This window comes from Ciconia boyciana, chromosome 18 (genome assembly GCF_034638445.1).
Source record: "Ciconia boyciana chromosome 18, ASM3463844v1, whole genome shotgun sequence".
NCBI lineage: Eukaryota > Metazoa > Chordata > Aves > Ciconiiformes > Ciconiidae > Ciconia > Ciconia boyciana.
The window spans coordinates 10,409,560-10,428,216 of NC_132951.1; the positions used below are offsets into that span (position 1 = coordinate 10,409,560).

Here is an 18,657-nt window from a genome sequence, read left to right on the forward strand (position 1 = left end):
CTACTGCCAGGCTGTGAGGAGGGGTCCGGTCAGGGCACGGGCGAAGGCTCGGCAGGTCCTGCAGGCATCTGGTGCTGGAGGCGATGGTTAGCGGGGGCAGCAGGAGGTGTGGGGGGGAGCTGACCACCCCATCTCTCTCTCGCCAGATCTCGGATGCCATCTATAGGATGGTCTATGAGCAGACCAAGGCCCAGTACGATGCAGCGATGGCCAAGTGTGAACAGGAGCGGCCCCAGATGGAGAGCACCATCCGCACGGACATGGACCAGATCATCACTTCGAAGGAGCACTTGGCCAGCAAGATCCGAGGTACAGCCCCGCGGGGAGACACGCGGACACGGATGTGTGTAGCTGTGTCTGTGACCGGCTCCTGCTGTGGCATCACCACTGTTTCACCAAGCTGTGGCTGTTCCTGGGGTGCAGCATGGCTCCTGGGGAGCCCTGGGGAGATGCCAGCAGCCGCAGTGGCCAGGGTGCACATCCTCATTGGCATTGTCCCAGGAGGTGGGGGACAAGGTGGGCAGTGACCCCCCATCAAGGCAGGGGGAGGAATGGGTTCAACACAGACCACGGCCCCCTTGCAAGAACGCCTTGCATTGTCCTGCAAGTCTGGGAGACCTCTCCTGAAGGGGTCTGGGGAGAGGGGCAGGTCCCCCTCCCTAGGGTGGGTTTATGGCCTGATTTGCAGAGCTGGAAGGGCAGAGGAGGACCCTCACCCTGCTCTCTGCCCAGCATTCGTCCTCCCCAAAGCGGAGGTCTGCGTCCGTAATCACGTCCAGCCCTACATCTCCTCCATCCTGGAGGCCCTGATGACCCCCACAAGCCAGGGCTTTGCTGAGGTGCGGGAGGTGTTCTTCAAGGAGGTGACAGACATGAACATGAACATCGTCAACGAGGGTGGCCTGGAGAAGCTGGTGGAGGTGAGACCTGGCGATGCTCCTTGCTGGCTGGCGGGCTTGGGAGTGGTAGTGCCGGTCCTGCTGCCGTCCCTGGTGCGGATGGCACTGGGGCACCCTGGGCTGAAGGACCCTGGGCTGACCATGGGGATGAAGCCCATGTGGTGGTGCAGGCTGCTTGGTGTGGGGTGGCATATCCCAGCCCTGAGTGCGCAGAGAGGCTGTCCTGCCCTGCTGAGCTCGGCTTTATCCCCAGTACATGGAGAAGCTTTCCCACCTGGCCTTCCACCCCGTCAAGATGCAGTCGTGCTATGAGAAGATGGACCAGCTGAAATTGGAAGGCCTTCAGCAGCGATTCGATGTCTCCAGCACGTCCGTCTTCAAGCAGAGGGCCCAGATCCACATGAGACAGGTGGGACAGGGACCGGAGTCCTCCTATGTCCCCCCGGGCTGAGTGCAGATGGCTGGGGAGCGGAGGCAGAGCGGGGAAGCCAGGCTGGTCCTACCCAGGCAGGGATTTGGCCGGGATGTCTGTCCCGTCACCTTCATGCAGCTGGCACCCAGCTAAGGGTGTGTGATGGATCTGGCCATCCCCTTTGGTCTGGAGCCAAGCAGGGAGGGAGCCCATGGGTGGGAAGCAGCATGGGGCACCCTTCCAACGTGGCCTCAGCACCCAGGCTTTGGCATCACGGCACAGCTGCCCCTTTGCCACCGAGCCCGCTGGCACCAGCAAGGCCAGTAGCCCAATTACAGGGTCCGATCCAGCCAAATCTGGAGCGGGGTGTAGAAGGGGGGGGGTGCAAACCAGCTTTGGGCACCCTCCACCCGCAGCATCCTTGGTCCTCGGGGGGGAGTCTGTGGATGCCATGCTGGGATGCCAGGGACCTTGCCGGTGTGAAGGCTCATCTTGGTGTGGCAGTGCCCCAAAAGAGCCCCCTGCCCATCCCCGTCGTTGGTCCCTTTGGGTGCCCGCCCCCGGTGCTGACCGTCTGCCTCTGCTCACAGCAAATGGACGATGCCGTGTACACGTTCGAGACGCTGCTCCATCAGGAGCTGGGGAAGCTGCAGGGCAAAGATGACTTGTGCAAGTCCATCCAGCGCATCCTCGAGAGGGTGCTCAAGGTGAGGGGTAGTGGGTCGGGGCCTTTGGTGGCCTTCAGTGGCCTTGTTCCAAGGGCCAGCAGCCCAGGAAAGAGGCCAGGAGCGACCTTAACAATTTTAACAGAAGTCTTTGGGGAAATACTTCTGTATATTGAGATTTTCGTGCATTTTCCTGGGATGTGAGTGGGAAGTCCCCTGGAGGAGCCAGGTCCCCTCTGACCACATGCATCACTGTAAAAGCCACCCAGGGTTCAGACTGGCCCAAAAACCCTTCTGCAGACAGCGATGGAGGAGCTGGCTCCTATCCAGGCTCAGGCACCTTGGGAACCAGCTGGAGAGAAGGATGCGAGGCACGGAGGAACCTGCTCACGCCCGTGCACATGGGTTGGGGGTTGCAAACCACAGGGGCTTGTGCCCACGGCCGGGGAGCTGCCAGCCCACAGCCCTCGTTGACCCGGGGCTGCCCTCTCGCTTGCCCTGCAGAAATACGACTACGACAGCAGCACCGTGCGGAAGAAGTTCTTCAGGGAGGCCCTGCTGCAGATCACCATCCCCTTCCTGCTGAAAAAGCTGGCGCCGACCTGCAAGGGGGTAAGGGGCTACAGTTTGGGGCTGGGGGGAGGACCATCCCTCTGTGGAGGGGCTGGAGCTTCCTCCCTCCCGTCCCCACGGGCTGAGCGACCTCTCCCCCCGCGGCAGGAGTTAGCCAAGTTTCAGGAGCTGATCTTTGAGGACTTTGCCAGCTTCATCCTGGTGGAGAACACTTATGAGGAGGTCGTGCTGCAGTCGGTGATGAAAGACATCATGCAAGGTAGGGAGCCTGGCCCCGCTCAGCTCTGAGCCCCAGGGGGGCTCCAGCACCCTGGGGTGGGTGCTGGGTGCTGGGTGCAAGTGAGTGGAAGCTGAGCCTGGGCTCAGCAGCACCTGGAGGGCCCATGCTGGGTGCTGGGGACCATAGGAGGAGGGGGTGACCCCGAGCAGGGTGCTGGGGGCTGTATGAGGAGGGGTGACCCTGAGAAGGGTGCTGGGGGCTGTATGAGGAGAGGGTGACCCTGTGCAGGGTGCTGGGGACCGTAGGAGGGGGTGACCCCATGCAGGGTGCTGGGGGCTATATGAGGAGGGGTGACCCCGTGCAGGGTGCTGTACGAGGAGATGGTGACCCCAGGCAGGGTGCTGGGGGCTGTACAAGGAAGGGGTGACCCTGTGCAGGGGGCTGTATGAAGAGGGGTGACCCCATGCAGGGTGTTGGGGCTGTACCAGGAGCAGCTTTCCCACCTGGCCTTCCTGCTGGCCGGGCTGAGCGGTGGGTGGGATGCTGAGCCCTCTGCCCGGCTCCAGACATCTCTCCCTGCACCCTACACCCAAGGGGGCGGCTGGGAGAGGTGCCCAAGCCACGCGGGTGCTGCCCCGTGCCCGCAGCCCATCTGATGGCTCTCTCGGTGCCCCAGCTGTGAAGGAGGCGGCCGTGCAGCGGAAGCACAACCTGTACCGCGACAGCATGGTCATGCACAACAGCGATCCCAACCTGCACCTCCTGGGCGAGGGCATCCCCATCGACTGGGGTGAGGAGTACAGCGGGCAGCCCGAGGCCGAGCCGGCTGCCGACAAGCGCCGCAGAGCCAAGCAAGTGGTGTCGGTGATCCAAGACGATGAGGGGGTCCTGCCCTACGAGGTGGGCGCCGAGGCGTTGCTGCAGCCCAGCTCCCCAGAGCCGCAGGAGCCGGAGGAGCCGGACCCTGGGGCACCGCCGAGCTCCCCGGATGGCGTGGAGGGGATCCGTGAGGCGCTGGCAAAGGAGAGCCTCGGGGACGGTGTTGCGGCGGAGGAGCGGCTGACGAATGGTACCGACGCCACGCAGGAGAGCGGTGCCACCGAGGAGGTGGCGGTGGTGGCAGGGTCTGTCCCAGGGGATGCCCCCCCTCAAGGTCCATCCAGTGAGGGGGACGGGGTGCACCGTGCCACACCGGCATCGCCTGCGCCTGGAGCTGAAGTCCCATCTGGGGCTGGGGTGCAACACGCCGCACCAGCATCACCCATGCCGGCATCACCCGTGCCCAGAGCCGATGTCCCATCAGGGGCCAGCGTGCAACACGCCACATCGGCATCACCCAAACCCAGAGCTGATGTCCCATCGGAGGCCAGGGTGCCCCACGCCACACCAGCATCACCCGCACCCGGAGCCGAGACGCCATCACCATCACCGTCTGCCGGGACGGCTTGCCGCCAGCCCAGTGACAAGGAGACGGGTGAGGAGGTGGCCGCCCCGGGCGGTGAGCGCAGCCCCCCGCAGCCTGCGGGCACGATGGAGAGCGGCGAGGCGGTGCAGACTGAGTTCTAGCCCCGGGCCGTCCCCTGCCATGGACTGGCCCCGGTGACTCCGGGGGTTGGGGTAGGGGGAATAGGACCCGCTGCGCTGCCGGGGATGGAGAGCAGTGCCGCGGGAGAGGGAGGGGATGGGAAACACCGAGACCTTATTGCCTAGCCGGGGGGGTCCCCGCTGCTGCGCGGGGCTGGCCACAGCCAAGTGGTCCTAACTGGGTCGGACTGGGGGAGGCCCTGGCCCGGCCCGGGGCACCCCCTGCACTCTGCTCTGTCCTTCTTCTGCCTTATTGTCTTCTTTTCTACTGAAGAGATGCTTCACCCGCACCCCCCAGCACGGCTCCCTGGGGTGCTGGGGGGCTGGCACGAGCCCCGCTGTGGATGGGTGTGCGGGGTGCTTCCGGCTGCCCCAGCCCGGGGGGTTTCCCGGGAGCCTGCCCACCGCCATCCCACCCAGCCAGCTCCGGGAGTGCCAGCAGGAGCAGGGGACACAGGGGATGATGGAAAAACGCGACGGCAGCCACGGGCACGGCGGGGATACAGCAGTACCGGGTGGCTCAAACCGCTGCCGATGGGGCGAGAGCTGGGACAGGCACGGGCTCCCGGCACCCAGCGCCCACCCCCAGCCACCCTCCCCCTGGGGTCTTCTACCAGCTATTTAAGTCCAAAGTAAAAACTGAGAGGGGAAGGTGACACTCACGGTGTCTCCAGCTTTGCCTGGCGGGACTGGGCTGCCTCTGGGCTCAGGCTTGCCATGCCGCGGAGGGATCCCAGCTCTTGCCCTCCGGAACTCCCCAGCACCACACACGGATGATTTCTCCGGCTCTCGGGCTTTGCAGGTTTTGGCACCTGCGGTGATGGTCGAGCAAAGAGCTGGTGCCTCAGCAGCGGTTTGCTGGCACCCCCAGCAGCCCTGCCCGCCGTGGGGAGGGGGACAGGGCTGGCGCAGCCCCCACGCAGAGATGCTGAAAGCTGCTGGGGGCTGGCAGGACTCATGAGCGTGAGACACGTGTGTGCGCGCGCGTGTGTGTGTGCACAGCGCAGGGACCAGCACCCCGACACTCACCTGTATTTTAGGTGCCGCTGTTTCTGCCTCTGAAGGGGGGTGCCCAGCCTAACCCACTCGGGGAGGCCCCCCAAAGTGCCTTGCTTTGGGAACTTAAAACCTGTCTCTTCCAGGATATTTTATTAAGAAAGTTATACAAATGTTTAAAAATATGCTTATAATAATTAATAAAACAGAAAAGCTTTATTTAAAGCCAGAGGAGAGTGTCCTTATTCCTGAACTGCCCCCCTGGGGCTGTGCTGGAGGGGAAGGGCTGGGGATCCCCACTCCCACTGTCAGGGGGGGTGCCACATCCTGAGACCACCCAGCAGCAACACGAGCCAGGAGCCGAACGGCTGAGATGATTTTATTAAAAGGGGTGTCCTGAGGAAGCAGCAAGAGGCACCCGCAGCAGCAGCTTCCCCTCGGCACGGCCACACCGATGGCTCGGCGGCTGCTCCGACCCCATCCCTGAAGCGCTGTGCAGGAGGGGGGGCAAGGGGGGGGGCAGCAGGACCCCCGTTACCCCAGAAGGCACTGTGTGAAGAGGGGCTTGGTGCAGGGCAGCTCTGGGCAGGAGGGCAGGGGTGCCTGTCCCCAGCATGTCCCCTTCCCCAGCACATCATTGGACCATTCCCGTTCCAGCCAGGATGAACCCCCGAAAAAAGTGTGGGGGGGGAAGGAAATGCCCAGCACCCCCCCCCGCCGTCATCACCCGGCCACAGCTCCCTGAGAGCCAGGGGACAGCCACCAGCTGAGGATGGTGGCGGTGGCAGCGTGCTGGCCATGGGGCTCCCCCTCCCCAGCGTCTCCCCACCTGAGTCGGGCCAGCACCGAGGGTCCCCGCAGCAAGTCCCTGGGGTGCTGCACCCCGCACAGCAAGGACAGACCCAGCAGAAGTGACAGCAGCTATTCCAGACAAAGTAGCAGGAGGTGTGGAGCACATCACCCACCATCCCGGGGGGTGCCTAGCCCCGACCGAGCAGGGGGTACACCACGAAATAGCCCAGCGTGGAGCCCGCGATGGCCCCAAGGAAGATCCAGGCGTTGTAGGACATGACGGCCAGCATCACCATGTAGCCCAGCACCACCTGCACCACGTGGAACAGCGTCTGGCCGATGTGGTACTGAAACCACCTGCGGAAGAAGATGGGAAACCCCATCAGCAAGGGGCTGGGGCAGCCGGCATCTCCCCCCCGCCAGCATCCCGGAGCAGCCAGAGATGGGTCTGGGGAGCAGGGAGAGGAATGGGGGCTGCAAACAGCAGTGCAGGGGGAAATCCCGCTCCGAAGGAACAGGGAAGATATTATTAAGAGGTTGGCAGTAAGAGCAGCCTCAGGCATGGTCTGGGATTAAATACAAGAGGAAAAACCCAGGGCTTGGCTCCGATGGCTTATGCTGGGAAGGAAACACCTGGGCCAGCCTTGCTGAGGTGCCTGAGCCGCTGCTCGCGCCCACCACAAGGACCCTCCTGCACCCGCGGTGGCTCCTGGGGGAATGTGAGCATTTAAGACAGCAGAAAAACGCCCTGGACATCTCCCAAAGTACCTGGAGAGGCCGGGATGCCCCCGGGGCCACCTCCCGAGGCTGTACACATACCCCTTCCTGGGAGCCTATTACTCCACCGCTGCCTCTTTACAGCCTTTCTCCCCTCCCGTGCTGGCCCGGGCGCCACGCACCCGTCCCCGAGCACCCCCACGGCCCCACCGGCCGGGTCCCACGGGGGCCCTGCGGTACCTGCCCTGCGTGGGGCCGGTGCCCCCCTCCTCCGGCTCCGCCAGCGACTCCCAGCTGAGGCTGCGGGGCAGAGCCAGCAGCGCCCGCCGCAGCAGCACGGCCTTGCCCATCTTGACGGCTTCATAAAGCATCGACAGCAGCAGGATCACCAGCACCGAGAGCACCATCCCTGCACGAGAACCACCCCGCCGCTGCCCATCGCTGCACGCCGGCGGGACAGGGGGTGTGGGGGCGAGAGAGGGGGGCGGCGGGTCCCGGCACGGAGCACTTGGGCATATCCAGGGGGTACGGTGGAGGGAACTGAGGGTTCCTGGGATCAGGGTTGGGCTGGAGCGACAGGCAGCAGGTTTGTGAAGCATTGGGAAATGGTGTATTTAGCCCAATCCCCCCTCTAAATTCCTAGGGAGTATTTTTTGGAGGGGGTTGCTCTGAAAAAAAAATAACATCTTTGCATCGACTCCACAAAAATGGGGGGGTTAAAATATGATGCTGGACAAAAGTTAAAAAAAAAAAAAGGTATAAAAGCAAATGGGAAGCTGAGCCATCACTGAGTGACCCAGGGGGTTGGCAGGCCTGGGCGGGGGGGGGATGCTTCCCGCACCTCCCTGCCTGCTGCTCTCGGCTTGGGAGGATCGACCCCTGCCCGGGGCACTACCAGGGCATGGCACTGCTCATCGGGGTAGGAGAGGGTCAGCCAAAAATGGGGAGTGCCTCTGAGCTCTGGGGCGAGCGGTGTGTGGAGCCCATCATGCTCTGCCCTGACCCCCGTGCAGCAAGTGCCCCAGCGTTAATGCTGGCCGGGGCCCCGCTCTCCCCGCTCCCAGCCCATCGCTAACACTGCTCCTGCCAGGAATGCAAAGCCACTGTTGGTTTCTCTGCCCCGCATCCTTTTCCCCGGGACAGAGAGCACAGCTGGTGGCGGACGGACGGATGGACAGACGGATGGGCCAGGCTGGGGCTGGCAGCCTACCTGTGGGGGTGTGGACGCTCCAGAAGTCAAAGAGCAGCACTGCCGTGTCCGAGAAGTAGAAGGACATCTGGAAGAGAGGCCAAGGAAAGGGCAGCGCTAGGAGCCGGCTGGGGGTGAAGGGGCAGACAGGGGCTGGGGCACCCGCATCTTCAGCGGGTCCATGCACCCACCGCCCCGAAGGGCTGAGCCCTGATGCCGATGCTCAGCTGGGGTTTTACCAAATGGTGCAATTTTTTTTTTCCCAATTCCTGAAACACAAAGAGGAACTTGCACCGAAAAATCACAGTCATGCCGACTGGGCTTAACTCTTCCCTTGACTTCTAGCAGGACAATTTTCACCTCTAGCAGCAGCTCCTGTGCCTGTCTGGGCTGGTGAGAAAAAGCCAGAGTTTACCCCTGCGATAAAGAGAGACGAGCCCAGGACTTCATTAGCCGGGACTTGAGAAGGGAAGGTCCGTGGGAGGCAGACAGAGGCTGGTGGACACCATCCGCAGCCCGAAGCGAAGCCGGCTGGTGGGCAGAGCCCAGCCACCCTCCGCTTTCCTCTGCCTCCCAGGGGTTTCTCTCGCATCGCCGGGACGAGCCAAACACCCAGCGCCGCAAGCGCAACGCCTGACAACGGGCGTCAGGGCGGCTGGTCCAGGGCTGCCGCCCTGGCAGAGGAACGCCGGTCCGAGCACTGTCCGTCTGTCTGACCCGGGGCTGCCGGGACCTACAGAAGCATCAAATCCCCTTCTTTATCACGCTGAAACAGGAGGAGCAAGTATTGCTCTTGTGTAATGAACCCACCTACAGAGCTGATACCACAGCTGCCAAGTCTTGCTCCTTTTACCACAAAAAAATAGAATTTTGGTTTTTTTTTCCTCCTCCTTTGGTCAATCTCTCCAGGCAGTGTTTGCGGGGCTCGTGCCCTCTCCTCTGCCGCATCGACCTGGCTTTGGCCGTTACTGACACCAGCAGATGCGGCCGACGGGACAGGCCTCGGCCAGAAATACCACCCAGTACCCGGGTGTCCTCACCACAGACAGGCTCTAATTACACCCTTCCGCTGCTCCTTACCCAAAGCACATTAGTACGTGTAATTGGCTCACGCTTTTAAGCCTCCTTTGGCAACAGATTAATGATAATTAGCCTTTAAATGAAGCTATTTCTCCTTTGCAAGCTTCACCCACAAGTCCGCAGCGCTGTGTAAGGAGGAGGTAACTATTTTAGGGACAGGGGAACCGGCAGAAGATCCCCTCGCTGTGCCAGGTCTCCCAGCCTGGGGTGAAGCCACGTGTCTTTGGGTACCCAGCGTGGCCCTGAGGCCAAAACGATGCTCCTTGGGCCAGTGGCCCCTCACTCCTCTCCTATAGTGAGGCTATAGCGTGATTCCTCCGAGACAGCATCTTCCTGGGTGAGATGCGATGTGCGAAGGTCAAGAGGGCAAGTCCTAAAAATCTCCGCACTCTTTGCAAGAGGGGAATTACAGTGCCGTGGTGATGCGCCAGGCCCAGGGATATTGGTCGGAGGGACGCAGTCCTGTCCTTGCCCACCTGCCCACGCGGCAGTGATTCACCAGGCGCCCGGGTAAGGCTGCGTCCAGCTCCTCCTCTGCACCTTGCAGGTATTCGCGCATGCAAATAAAGCTGCCGAAAAAGAGCCTGCGCTGCCTCTGCTCACGTGCACACACGTGCTTTTAGTGGCGTAATCCGCTGCAGTTTTAGGGTTACCCCTTGCCGTTAAGTGGAAAACCAGCGGTGGCTGCGTGGAGCAGTGTCAGGCTGCCCGGCACATCCCGACCTGCTGCTCCGGTCCGACTGGGACACCCGGCCCCGCACGTCGGGACGGGCCTGTCTTCCTGCAGCACACCTACCCCTGGTTTGCAAAACAGCAGGACAAGGAGGACGCTGTCCCAGCCAGCCCAAGCTGCAACCCTATGCTGGGGACACAGTGGCCCGGGGAGGTGTCCCCAAACCGGGATGCTCCTTGGAGCCAGTGTGGGCCACCCTCTGGAGCTCGCAGGGTGCTGCTGCAGGGGGCTGGCGCCAGCAAACTGGGGGGACCCGGTAGCCTTAAACACCACGTCTGAGCTCAGAGCACGAAGCAAACCTGCTTCAGGGTGAGGGTCTGAGGTCCGTGCAGCGACTTGAGCTCCCGCTGCAAGGGCCTGGTGTGAGCCCGCACCCGCGACAGCCCCTCCATGGGCGACGGGAGAGCGGGTGACGGGAGAGCCTTCGCGGTGGGGACGCGGTGGCACCGGGGTGCGAGGAGCAGGCAGACAGACAGACAGACAGCCCACCCTGTGCACTGCTCGCCGGAGCCACCGCTGCTGGCGGGCTCTGCCGCAGCCCCGGCTGAGGCAGGGGGTGAAGGACGGGGCGAAACGGGAACCGGGGCGACAGAGGCGGGAACCGGGGCGAAGCTCTGGCAGGGGGACGCGGTGCCGGAGGGTGAATGGCGATGCCGCCGCCTTTAAACGGCGCTTGTCCGCAGGGAGGTGCGGGGTTTCAGGGGTGATTTAGGGAGCAGCCGGGCTGCCCCCAGCCCCACACCGGAGAGGCTGCGGGGCCGTGCCAGGGGCGCACACCCGGCCCCGCCGCCCCCGCCCTGCCCGGGACCCCCCCCGGCTCGGCTCGGCCCGGCCGGGCTGGGCTGCGCTCACCTGCATGGCGGCGGTGCGGGGCCCGGCCCGGCCCGGTGCAGCTCAGCTCGGTGCGGCGCGGCGCGGCGCAGCCCGGCCCGGCCCGGTGCAGCTCGGCCCGGCCCGGCCCGGTGCAGCTCGGCCCGGCCCGGCCCGGTGCAGCTCGGCCCGGCCCGGCCCGGTGCAGCTCGGCCCGGCCCGTCGCGGCCGCCTGACGCGCGGCGCGGGGCTCCCCGGGAGTTGTAGTGCGGCGGGGCCGGGCGGGAGCACGCGTGGGCGCGGCGGGCGGGAGCGCGGCCTGGGGCGGGGCGGTCCCGCCGTGTCCCCCCGCAGCCCCGCCGTCTGCCCGGGCCAGCGGCAGCGGGGAGGGGGCTCCGCATCCCGGGGCAGAGAGGGGGCCCGATCCCCCGGGGCTTCGCCTTCCCCTGGCTCCTCGCTCCTCGCCTCACTCTCGCTCCCGCCGGCCCACGCTCCCATCGCTAGCACGAGGCCCCTCAGAGCGGTCACCGGCGTTTCTGCTGGTTTTCCCCACGGCAGCAGGAAAGCGGGGTAGCACCGAGCGTTTGCAACCCCGGCTGCCCTGCAGCTGCAAAATACGGAAGGCATTTTTTTTCCCCAGCCTTTCCCCGAGAGAGGCAGGCCTGGCCGAAGGGGAACTTCGCTCCCCAGCTGCGGCTTTATCCGGAGCAGGCGCTCGCTCCTTGCTGGCACAGCCTGGCCATCTCCATCGCACCGGGGAGCAGGAGGAGGGAGCGCTGGAGCTGCCCCTGCCTCTGCTTCCCCAAGTGCAAGCGGGTGCTGATGCCCACAGGGGCCCCCAGTGCCTGCCCGCGGGTTTATGTGTAACTCCCAGCTCGGGAAAGAAATAGGGGGGTGCAGGCAAAACACCGCTTTTGGTAGTGACTGTATTTTTCTTTATGGCCAGAGCAGCGGAATCGGAGTTATTCAGGGTGCGTTTGCTGCTTGCATTAAGAAAAAATATTGGATAAACCCATGGACGTGCTACTTCTCTTTAAAATCTTTCCTCAAAAGGTTCCATCAAAAATGGACACACTATTTTTTTGGCAGCTGAAGCTCCCTCTGGGTTGTGGCCAGCATGGCTGGTGGGTGAGGTGAGGTGTGGACTGTGCGTGCCGCTTTCCTCCTCTGCAAAAACACAGCGGAAAATGCTGCTAAAATGAGCAATTTGTGGAAAAAAAAAAATAAAAAAAAAAAAATTCTGCCCTGAAAAAATGCTGTGTTTGCTGTCACGTAACAGTCCGCTCTGCATCTCTCCCCAGGATCTAACACGTGCCTTGAGTTGGAATTTAATTTTCCCGTTGCAATCTGCTGCATAGGGTCTGCACCAGCACCCACGGGATACGCCAGGCCCTGGGTGCTGCCTGACCCCTCTGCCTGCGCTGCAGGCAGCCGTGCAGCGAGCGGGAACCACTGGCTCCCCGGCCAGGCGGGCTCAAGCGGCTCTTCTTCCTCTTTCACCTCCCCGCGGGAAAGGCAAGTCTCTGAGTGGCAGGGAATGGGGTTTTGGCTGCACCCGTGACAGCGTGCCCACGTGTCCCCACGGCTGGCTGGAGGCGAGGGGACAGCGCCGGGGGGTTCTCGCAGCAGCGGGGGAAGGAAAGTCCCGTGGGCAGGGCCAGGACTGGCATCAGGGCCTCGCAGAGCAGAACTGGGGGTGGTTTTACAGAGGGGTGCCCCACATGACAATCAGAGTATCACGGCAAACAGAAATCAAATGCCAGAGCAGAAAAACCGTTTTCAAGGCACTTGGCCCCTGCCTGGAAGTGGGTGTTGGCTGGGTGCTGCCCCATGTCCCCCTTGGCCAGTACGGCTGGTGACGCACAGAGCACAGCAGGGACGGCTCCTGCACCCCACGAAAAGATGCGACACCAGGGACCGAGCGCTGCAGCTTGCACCCACCGCGCTGGGGCATTGCTTAAACCGCTCCCTAGGGACTGCGTGCCCTGGAAGGGCCACATCTGCTGCTCTCCTTGGCCCCTGGCGCAGGGTCCAGCCCAGCTGCCGCACCGCGCCGCCGGCATGGGCATCGACGCCCAACCTCGCGCTGGCACCCGGACACGACGCGGGCAGCCTGGGCACACGTGCTGCAGGGCAAGGCGGGCAAGCTCCATGTGAGAGCCCGAGCAGCGAAGGGCGCTGAGAAAGCCAGTGGTGCAGCACAAAGCCAGACGAGATTTGGGGGTTTTGGGGTTGTGCACCAGAGAAACGGGGGTGCTGGTAATACAGCTATGGCTCAGGTGCCACACGTAAAGCCCTCTGTCCTCGGGACTCACCCGTACCTGCCTGGGGCCCAGCAACCCAGCGATGGCCGGACCATTAGAGGCAAGGGAAACTGCTGGGAACAACAAAAATAAAGTGATAAGTAACAGTGCTTCAGCACGGGAGCCAAACGGCTTAAATTCCTGCCCCTGCCCAACCAGGGCGATGCTGCCCTGTAGCAGAGTCTTGCTATAGCACCCAGCTCTACACCGCTAAAGCCCCTCTGAGCCCCGCATGAGTTGCAGACCCAAAACAGAGCCAGAACTTGGGGGGGTTTGCTTTCTTCACCCCTTTTCAGCCCCCGATGCCTGGCTGGGCTGGAGGGCAGCAGCCTGCAGGCGCTTTGCCCTGCGAAGGGCAGGCGCCACGGCACGGACCTGCCCGCCTGGGCCCTCCAGCTGCTTCTCAGCCCTGTCCTGGGGGGACGAGGCTCCAAGCATTTGTGCACTCGACCGAGGCAAAGGCACCCTTCTCCCAGGCTGGCAGTATTTTTGCCTTTTGTTTTTTTTCTTTAGCAGGCAGATCCCAGGGGTTATAATTACACAAGCCTCCCCCAAGCAGTCATTAAATTAGCACCTTCTCATATATATATAATATATATATATAATTTATAGAGAAATGACTTTTATAAACAACATTCTTCTACTCCAGAAGGAAGTGTAGTCCGTGGCATAATGCAGCTACAAACATATATCTCAAAAAGACAACCAGCAGCTCTGGGGAGCGGGTGGGAGCCCCGTGCCAGCCCTCGCCTCTGCATGCGTCCCCAGTGGGACAGTTCTTGGGTGGGGAGGGAAGCGGCCGGCTCGGTTTGGGTGTCACCGGTTTCAGCTGAAGCAAACTGGTCCGACTGTGAAACCAAACTGGTGCGAGGCGTCACCGTTGTGAAAGACAGCCAGGTCCCGCAGGGGCAGCAGGGAGAGCTCCTCCGTGGTGAACTGGAAGATGGTGTCAGTGATGGAGGACTCGTTGTCCGGCTGAAACGAGCACCGGGAGCAGCTGAGCAGCACTGAAACCCTTGGCCTGTCGGCCTGAAGGACCTTCTCGAAGCACCCACTGTCCCCTTCGCTGCTCCAGTTGCTCCTTGATTCACCCAACAGCCCCACGGGAGCCAGGTCTTCAGCCCTGCATGGCTTCTCCAGGGAGGTGGCCTCCCCCATGTCCCCCAGAGCCCACCCCATCCCCTGCCACATCCCAGCCTGCTCCCCAAGACCAGGCCAGCTCTTTGGGAAAGGATGCTCTCCATCCCCATCCCCATCCCCATCCCACTGTGTGAAGCCTCATCCCCCAGGTCTATCCCAAACCCTGGGGGTGCAAACGCGTACCGAGGGGCTCTGCAAATGTCGGAGGGCTCTTCCAGGCAGAGAAAATGTTCCGGCCACAGCCAAACTTACCACGCAGCCTTGCAGGCTGGCTGCGTAGCTCTGCTCCCGGGAGTCGGCTAGGAAGCGGATTTCCTTCTCCGGCTGGGGCTGGCCCTGCTCGGGGGCCGGTCTGCAGGAGTAGGAGACCTTCTGGGTGGCCAGGCGACTGTGCAGGCGGAGGAAGCGGAGCTGCACCGGGCTGGCCCCCGCATACTCCAGCTGCATGGGCAACGAGAGAGAAAACCGGGTAGTGGGGGCTGCTTGGAGGGGTCTGCGCTCCCCCCAGGCAAAAACTGGGCAGGATTCAGCTCTCTGCTAAAGCACTGGTTTGGATTTTCTTGCAGAGGGAGGTGTCGTGTCCCACCACACACAGCCAGCGAGACCCTGTGCCCAGGCATCGCCCCACCACAGTGGGACAGGCACTAGGAGACCCCCAACCCCATGAGATGGGCTTCGTGTCCCCTCGGCTGTCCCGGCCGGGCACTCACCAGGAAGCCCCCGGGCAGGGCGCTGAACCACTCGAAGGTGTCCTCAGAGGCGTAAGTGCTCAGCCAAGCCTTGATGGGGACCTGCAGGGAGGGGGGGACCGTGCCACACTGTCCCAGCGGGGGACGGTGGCACCACCAGGACAAGGATCCAGCTATACCAGCCCATGTGTGTGACCTGTCCCTGCAGCCTAGTCACACACTGTGACCAGGATCCTCACCCCAAACTGCTCCAACAGCTCCCTGCAATGGCAGCGGTCACCACAGCAAGGGACCGGCCACACTGTCCCTCTCCAGCCGCACCAACCCCCCATCCTCGCCCACCCTGAGCAGTAATGGTGGTGCCCCACAAAAGCCACCCCATACCTGGTTGTGGGTAGGGGCTATGCAGGTCTCTCCCCCTGCCGTGAAGTTGCAGAAGGCCACCAGTGCGTCCTGGGGGCTGCCCTGGTTGGGGTCGATGTAGTATTGCCCTGGAGGGAGGCAGAGGGGAGCTCCTGGCACCCGGTTTTTGGCACGGGGAGGATGCCACACGGTGCCATCCCAGCTCAGCTCGTGGCACAACCCTGGCTGCAACTTCCATCCTCCTGGGATGCAGCCTGGCTGCCATCCTGCTGCTCTGGGGATGCCCATGAAACCCAGCTGAGCTCATCCCCCACATCCTCATCCCTTCTTAATTGCAAAGAGCTGCCTGTCACCCCGGGTTGGCCCTGAATCAGGCCACATCTCCCCGTGCTGTCCCAGCGGGGGGAGGGCTGGCCAGATCTGGGTCCAGCGTGGGGGAAGCCCACGTGCACCCCAGTACCGTCGGGCAGGCTGGGGTAAGCCAGCAGCAGCTCCTTGCAGGTGGCCGCCGGGTTGGTTTTGGTGCCGTTGGGATGCTCAACGAGGGCTTGCAGGTCCTGGCTCAGGGTGTCCAGCAGAGCCCAGACTGCAGTGTAATTCAGGTGGTTGGAGGGATAAATTAGGTGCTGAAAGAAAAAATGGGGGATATAACCAAGCTGGCATTAGCCCCCCCTCTTATTCTGGCCGGGAGCATCACCAGGTGGGTGCTCAGGGAGGGGATGGGACATGCAGGGGACAAGAACAAGCGTGGTGGGAGAGGGATTAACCATATCTGCTTGCTCTTCGTGCAAGGACCTTGGTCCTTGTGCACAGAGGACCCCAGGAGCAGTGGGATATGGGACAGCAGCGCTGTCAGCCCCTTGCCCCCAGGGTGGCCCCCACCAAAGCAGGGAGGGAAACACCTTGCCCCAGCGCAGAATCGCCTCTCCAATGCACTCACCCGCAGCTCCTCCCTGGACAGCATCAGCGAGGGTCCGCTGGGACCAGGGGGGCCGGCGAGACCCTGGGTGACAATGACAATGCTGGCGGTGCTGGCTACTGCCCATGAGCCCCCCACCGTGCTCGCAGCTCCTCCAATGGCACCGGCAGCCAGCCATCCCCATGGCATGGCATGGCATGGTGGGACCTCGCTGCCAAATTTGGGGGAGCAAGGGACTCAAATTTTGGCACGTTAGCGGCTCCACTTACCGTCAGGCCCGGCGTGCCCCTGGGTCCCGGCAGCCCTGGGAAGCCTTTCAGCCCCTGCCGAAGGAGGGAAGAAAAGCAAGGTAGCAAGATGCTGCCACGCCGAGCAGCACGCCAGGGTGCCCCATGGGGCTACCCCGCACCTTGGGGAGAGGGCAGGAGGGGAGGGTGCCCTGCAGCAGGGCTGAGCCCAGCTCCAGGCACTCCTCCCTGCTTACTTTGGGTCCGGACAAGCCCTGGAAGAGAAGGACAAGACCCAGCTAAGAGGGAGGCAGGTGGGATCGAAGCCCCATCCCAGCGTAACTCCCGTGGGACCAGGAGCGAACCCCAAACCTGCCAGGAGGGTGAAGGACTCACCCGCGTCCCAGGGAAGCCGGGGTGTCCCCGCGGGCCGGGGGGGCCAGTGTCACCCTGCAAAGACACCAGAGAAGGTCAAGGCGCTGCACGGGGCATCCCCCAGCCCTACGTCCTTCTACAACCCAGCCCCTTCCCCAGGTGGATTTTGTATGGAAAGATGAGGAATTCACCCCAAATACTCATCTCGGTTCCTCCTGCTCCCTTCCACCCTGCTCTTACCTGCTGTCCCTTGGGTCCCGGCCTCCCGGGGATGCCATGGGGTCCCGGCTTGCCCTAGGAGATGTGGCAGGGTGTCATACAGGGTGACAAGAAACCAAGGGGAGGAAGGAAAAGAGCAAAACCCTTCTCGCACCTTGAAGCCATCGTCCCCTTGCTGGCCCAGGTCGCCCACACTGCCCTTCTCGCCCTAGGAGAGAATCAGGGAGAGCTTTGATGGCAAAGAGGAGGGTAGAAACTCCCCCAGGACACCTGCCCGGGCGGGGGCTCTGCCCCGGAGGGTGGGCATCGGGAACCCCGCTCTCCGAACCACTGGTTACCCCGTCAGTGGTATTTCATCAGGTGGGCAATGGAGGTTTTGCTTGCTGCCTGGCCCTGGCAGGAGATACCTGCCTGGGGACATTTCCCCAGGCCAAACATCTCCTGGCCTCCAGCCAGCGGCTGGAAATGGAAACTGGAAATTCCCAGTTACGGCTGGCTGCAAAATTTCAGAAAAAACCTCTTTCGATTTGGTAGAATTAGTGTACCCATATTGCTGGGGAAGGAGGAGGCGTGATGGAGCGTCTGCCTCCCCTGCTCAGCTGCAGAGGCAAAACAAAGTATTTTATCCCAGACTAAAATAGCATTAAAGAAAACCTCGGAAGTTCCCAGGAAACACTTTGAGAAAATAAATACAATTTCTGGTGTGCTGAAATCTGGTGGAGCAGGGAAGAAACCCCAGCACAGCAGCTGCCCGCAGCCTCCCCTCCACTTGCTCTCCCAGGCTCTGGCCTTGCTGAATGCCCTGGACTTTAGCTTCAGCCATTGCTCATTTAGCTTGCAATAAATTTAAAGCTTTATTTATTACTGGGGTTTCATTTTCCTGAAGGATGTGAGCAACCACCCGCCGCCAGGGACTGCTTGTCACTCTTATTTACAGCCTTGCGGCTGACAGATGGGACCGTGAGGATGTGCTTGGCTTCTCAGGCCAAGGTTGGATCCATCAGCTCATCAGTAATGGCACAGAGGAGTTATGTGCTTGTGCTGCGTCAGCATCAATGCTGAGAGCAGAGGATTAAAAGACTGTACACGCTGCTGCTTGCAACTCCAGGAGGATGGAGAGGCTGGAAAAGGACCTGGTTTTGGAGAAAGTCTAAAGGTCCCATGTCCCAGCACCTGGGGAGACAGTGGTCAACCCCCAGCGAAGGATCAGGCAGTGATCAGGCTTCAAGAAGAGGAGAATAAATGATTGCATCCAGCAAGTTAAATGCTAGCCTGTGCCCGGAGTCCCCACTGTGCCTGGGGCTCAAGCGCCCGGTGCATGTCACCTACCTTGTGTCCTTTCGGTCCAGGGTCTCCTTTCATGCCCTTCAGCCCTGGGATGCCCTAAGAGAAAAATGATGCGGCACCGCATCACCCTGAGGCTGAGCTGCTCCCCTCAGGTCCCTGGCAAGGAGGGACCTCACCACAACCTAGGTTGCCGCAAGGATCCTGAGAATTTCAGGCTGTTTTAGAAACTTTGAGTCATTTCTCATCAAATCTTTGAGTTTTGCTTTCAGGAGGATCCTTCAGCAAACCCCACTAAAAATGCAGTTCAGGTGCCTTGGCTGGTGGCAGAACATCCCGGCTTTGTTTTGTGACGTTTCCAAAGCCAAGATTTTTATTTTAAACAGAGAAAAAAACAACTTCCAGTAATTAAAAGAAATATTTGAGTAGGGTTTTTTTGGGCAATGCTGGCTGCTGCAGTGCAGCCTG

General features: G+C 62.0%; 3 protein-coding genes across 3 annotated transcripts in view; 1 reads left to right on the forward strand and 2 right to left on the reverse strand.

Moving 5' to 3' along the window:
• NIBAN2 (niban apoptosis regulator 2) overlaps positions 1-5,574 on the forward strand; it is a 32,171-nt gene extending 26,597 nt beyond the window's left edge. Inside the window, exons 8-14 of the mRNA XM_072882774.1 lie at positions 147-309; positions 733-920; positions 1,153-1,308; positions 1,902-2,018; positions 2,481-2,588; positions 2,697-2,808; positions 3,446-5,574. Coding sequence (XP_072738875.1) covers positions 147-309; positions 733-920; positions 1,153-1,308; positions 1,902-2,018; positions 2,481-2,588; positions 2,697-2,808; positions 3,446-4,335 — 1,734 coding nt within the window. The 3' untranslated portion in view covers positions 4,336-5,574. The remainder of the gene's footprint in view (positions 1-146; positions 310-732; positions 921-1,152; positions 1,309-1,901; positions 2,019-2,480; positions 2,589-2,696; positions 2,809-3,445) is intronic.
• Positions 5,521-10,862, reverse strand: SLC31A2 (solute carrier family 31 member 2). The gene is made up of 4 exons (XM_072882775.1): positions 10,713-10,862; positions 8,069-8,135; positions 7,099-7,267; positions 5,521-6,498 (listed from the first exon to the last, which is right to left on the reverse strand). Exons 1-4 carry the CDS (start codon positions 10,716-10,718, stop codon positions 6,330-6,332), a joined length of 411 nt encoding a protein of 136 aa, XP_072738876.1. The 5' UTR covers positions 10,719-10,862; the 3' UTR covers positions 5,521-6,329.
• Positions 10,863-13,625: 2,763 nt separating this feature from the next.
• LOC140661401 (uncharacterized) overlaps positions 13,626-18,657 on the reverse strand; it is a 99,374-nt gene continuing 94,342 nt past the window's right edge. Inside the window, exons 57-68 of the mRNA XM_072883471.1 lie at positions 18,235-18,288; positions 17,060-17,113; positions 16,927-16,980; positions 16,708-16,761; positions 16,569-16,586; positions 16,354-16,407; positions 16,106-16,168; positions 15,626-15,791; positions 15,187-15,293; positions 14,824-14,904; positions 14,366-14,554; positions 13,626-13,948 (exon numbers count right to left, since the gene is read on the reverse strand). Coding sequence (XP_072739572.1) covers positions 13,799-13,948; positions 14,366-14,554; positions 14,824-14,904; positions 15,187-15,293; positions 15,626-15,791; positions 16,106-16,168; positions 16,354-16,407; positions 16,569-16,586; positions 16,708-16,761; positions 16,927-16,980; positions 17,060-17,113; positions 18,235-18,288 — 1,044 coding nt within the window. The 3' untranslated portion in view covers positions 13,626-13,798. The remainder of the gene's footprint in view (positions 13,949-14,365; positions 14,555-14,823; positions 14,905-15,186; positions 15,294-15,625; positions 15,792-16,105; positions 16,169-16,353; positions 16,408-16,568; positions 16,587-16,707; positions 16,762-16,926; positions 16,981-17,059; positions 17,114-18,234; positions 18,289-18,657) is intronic.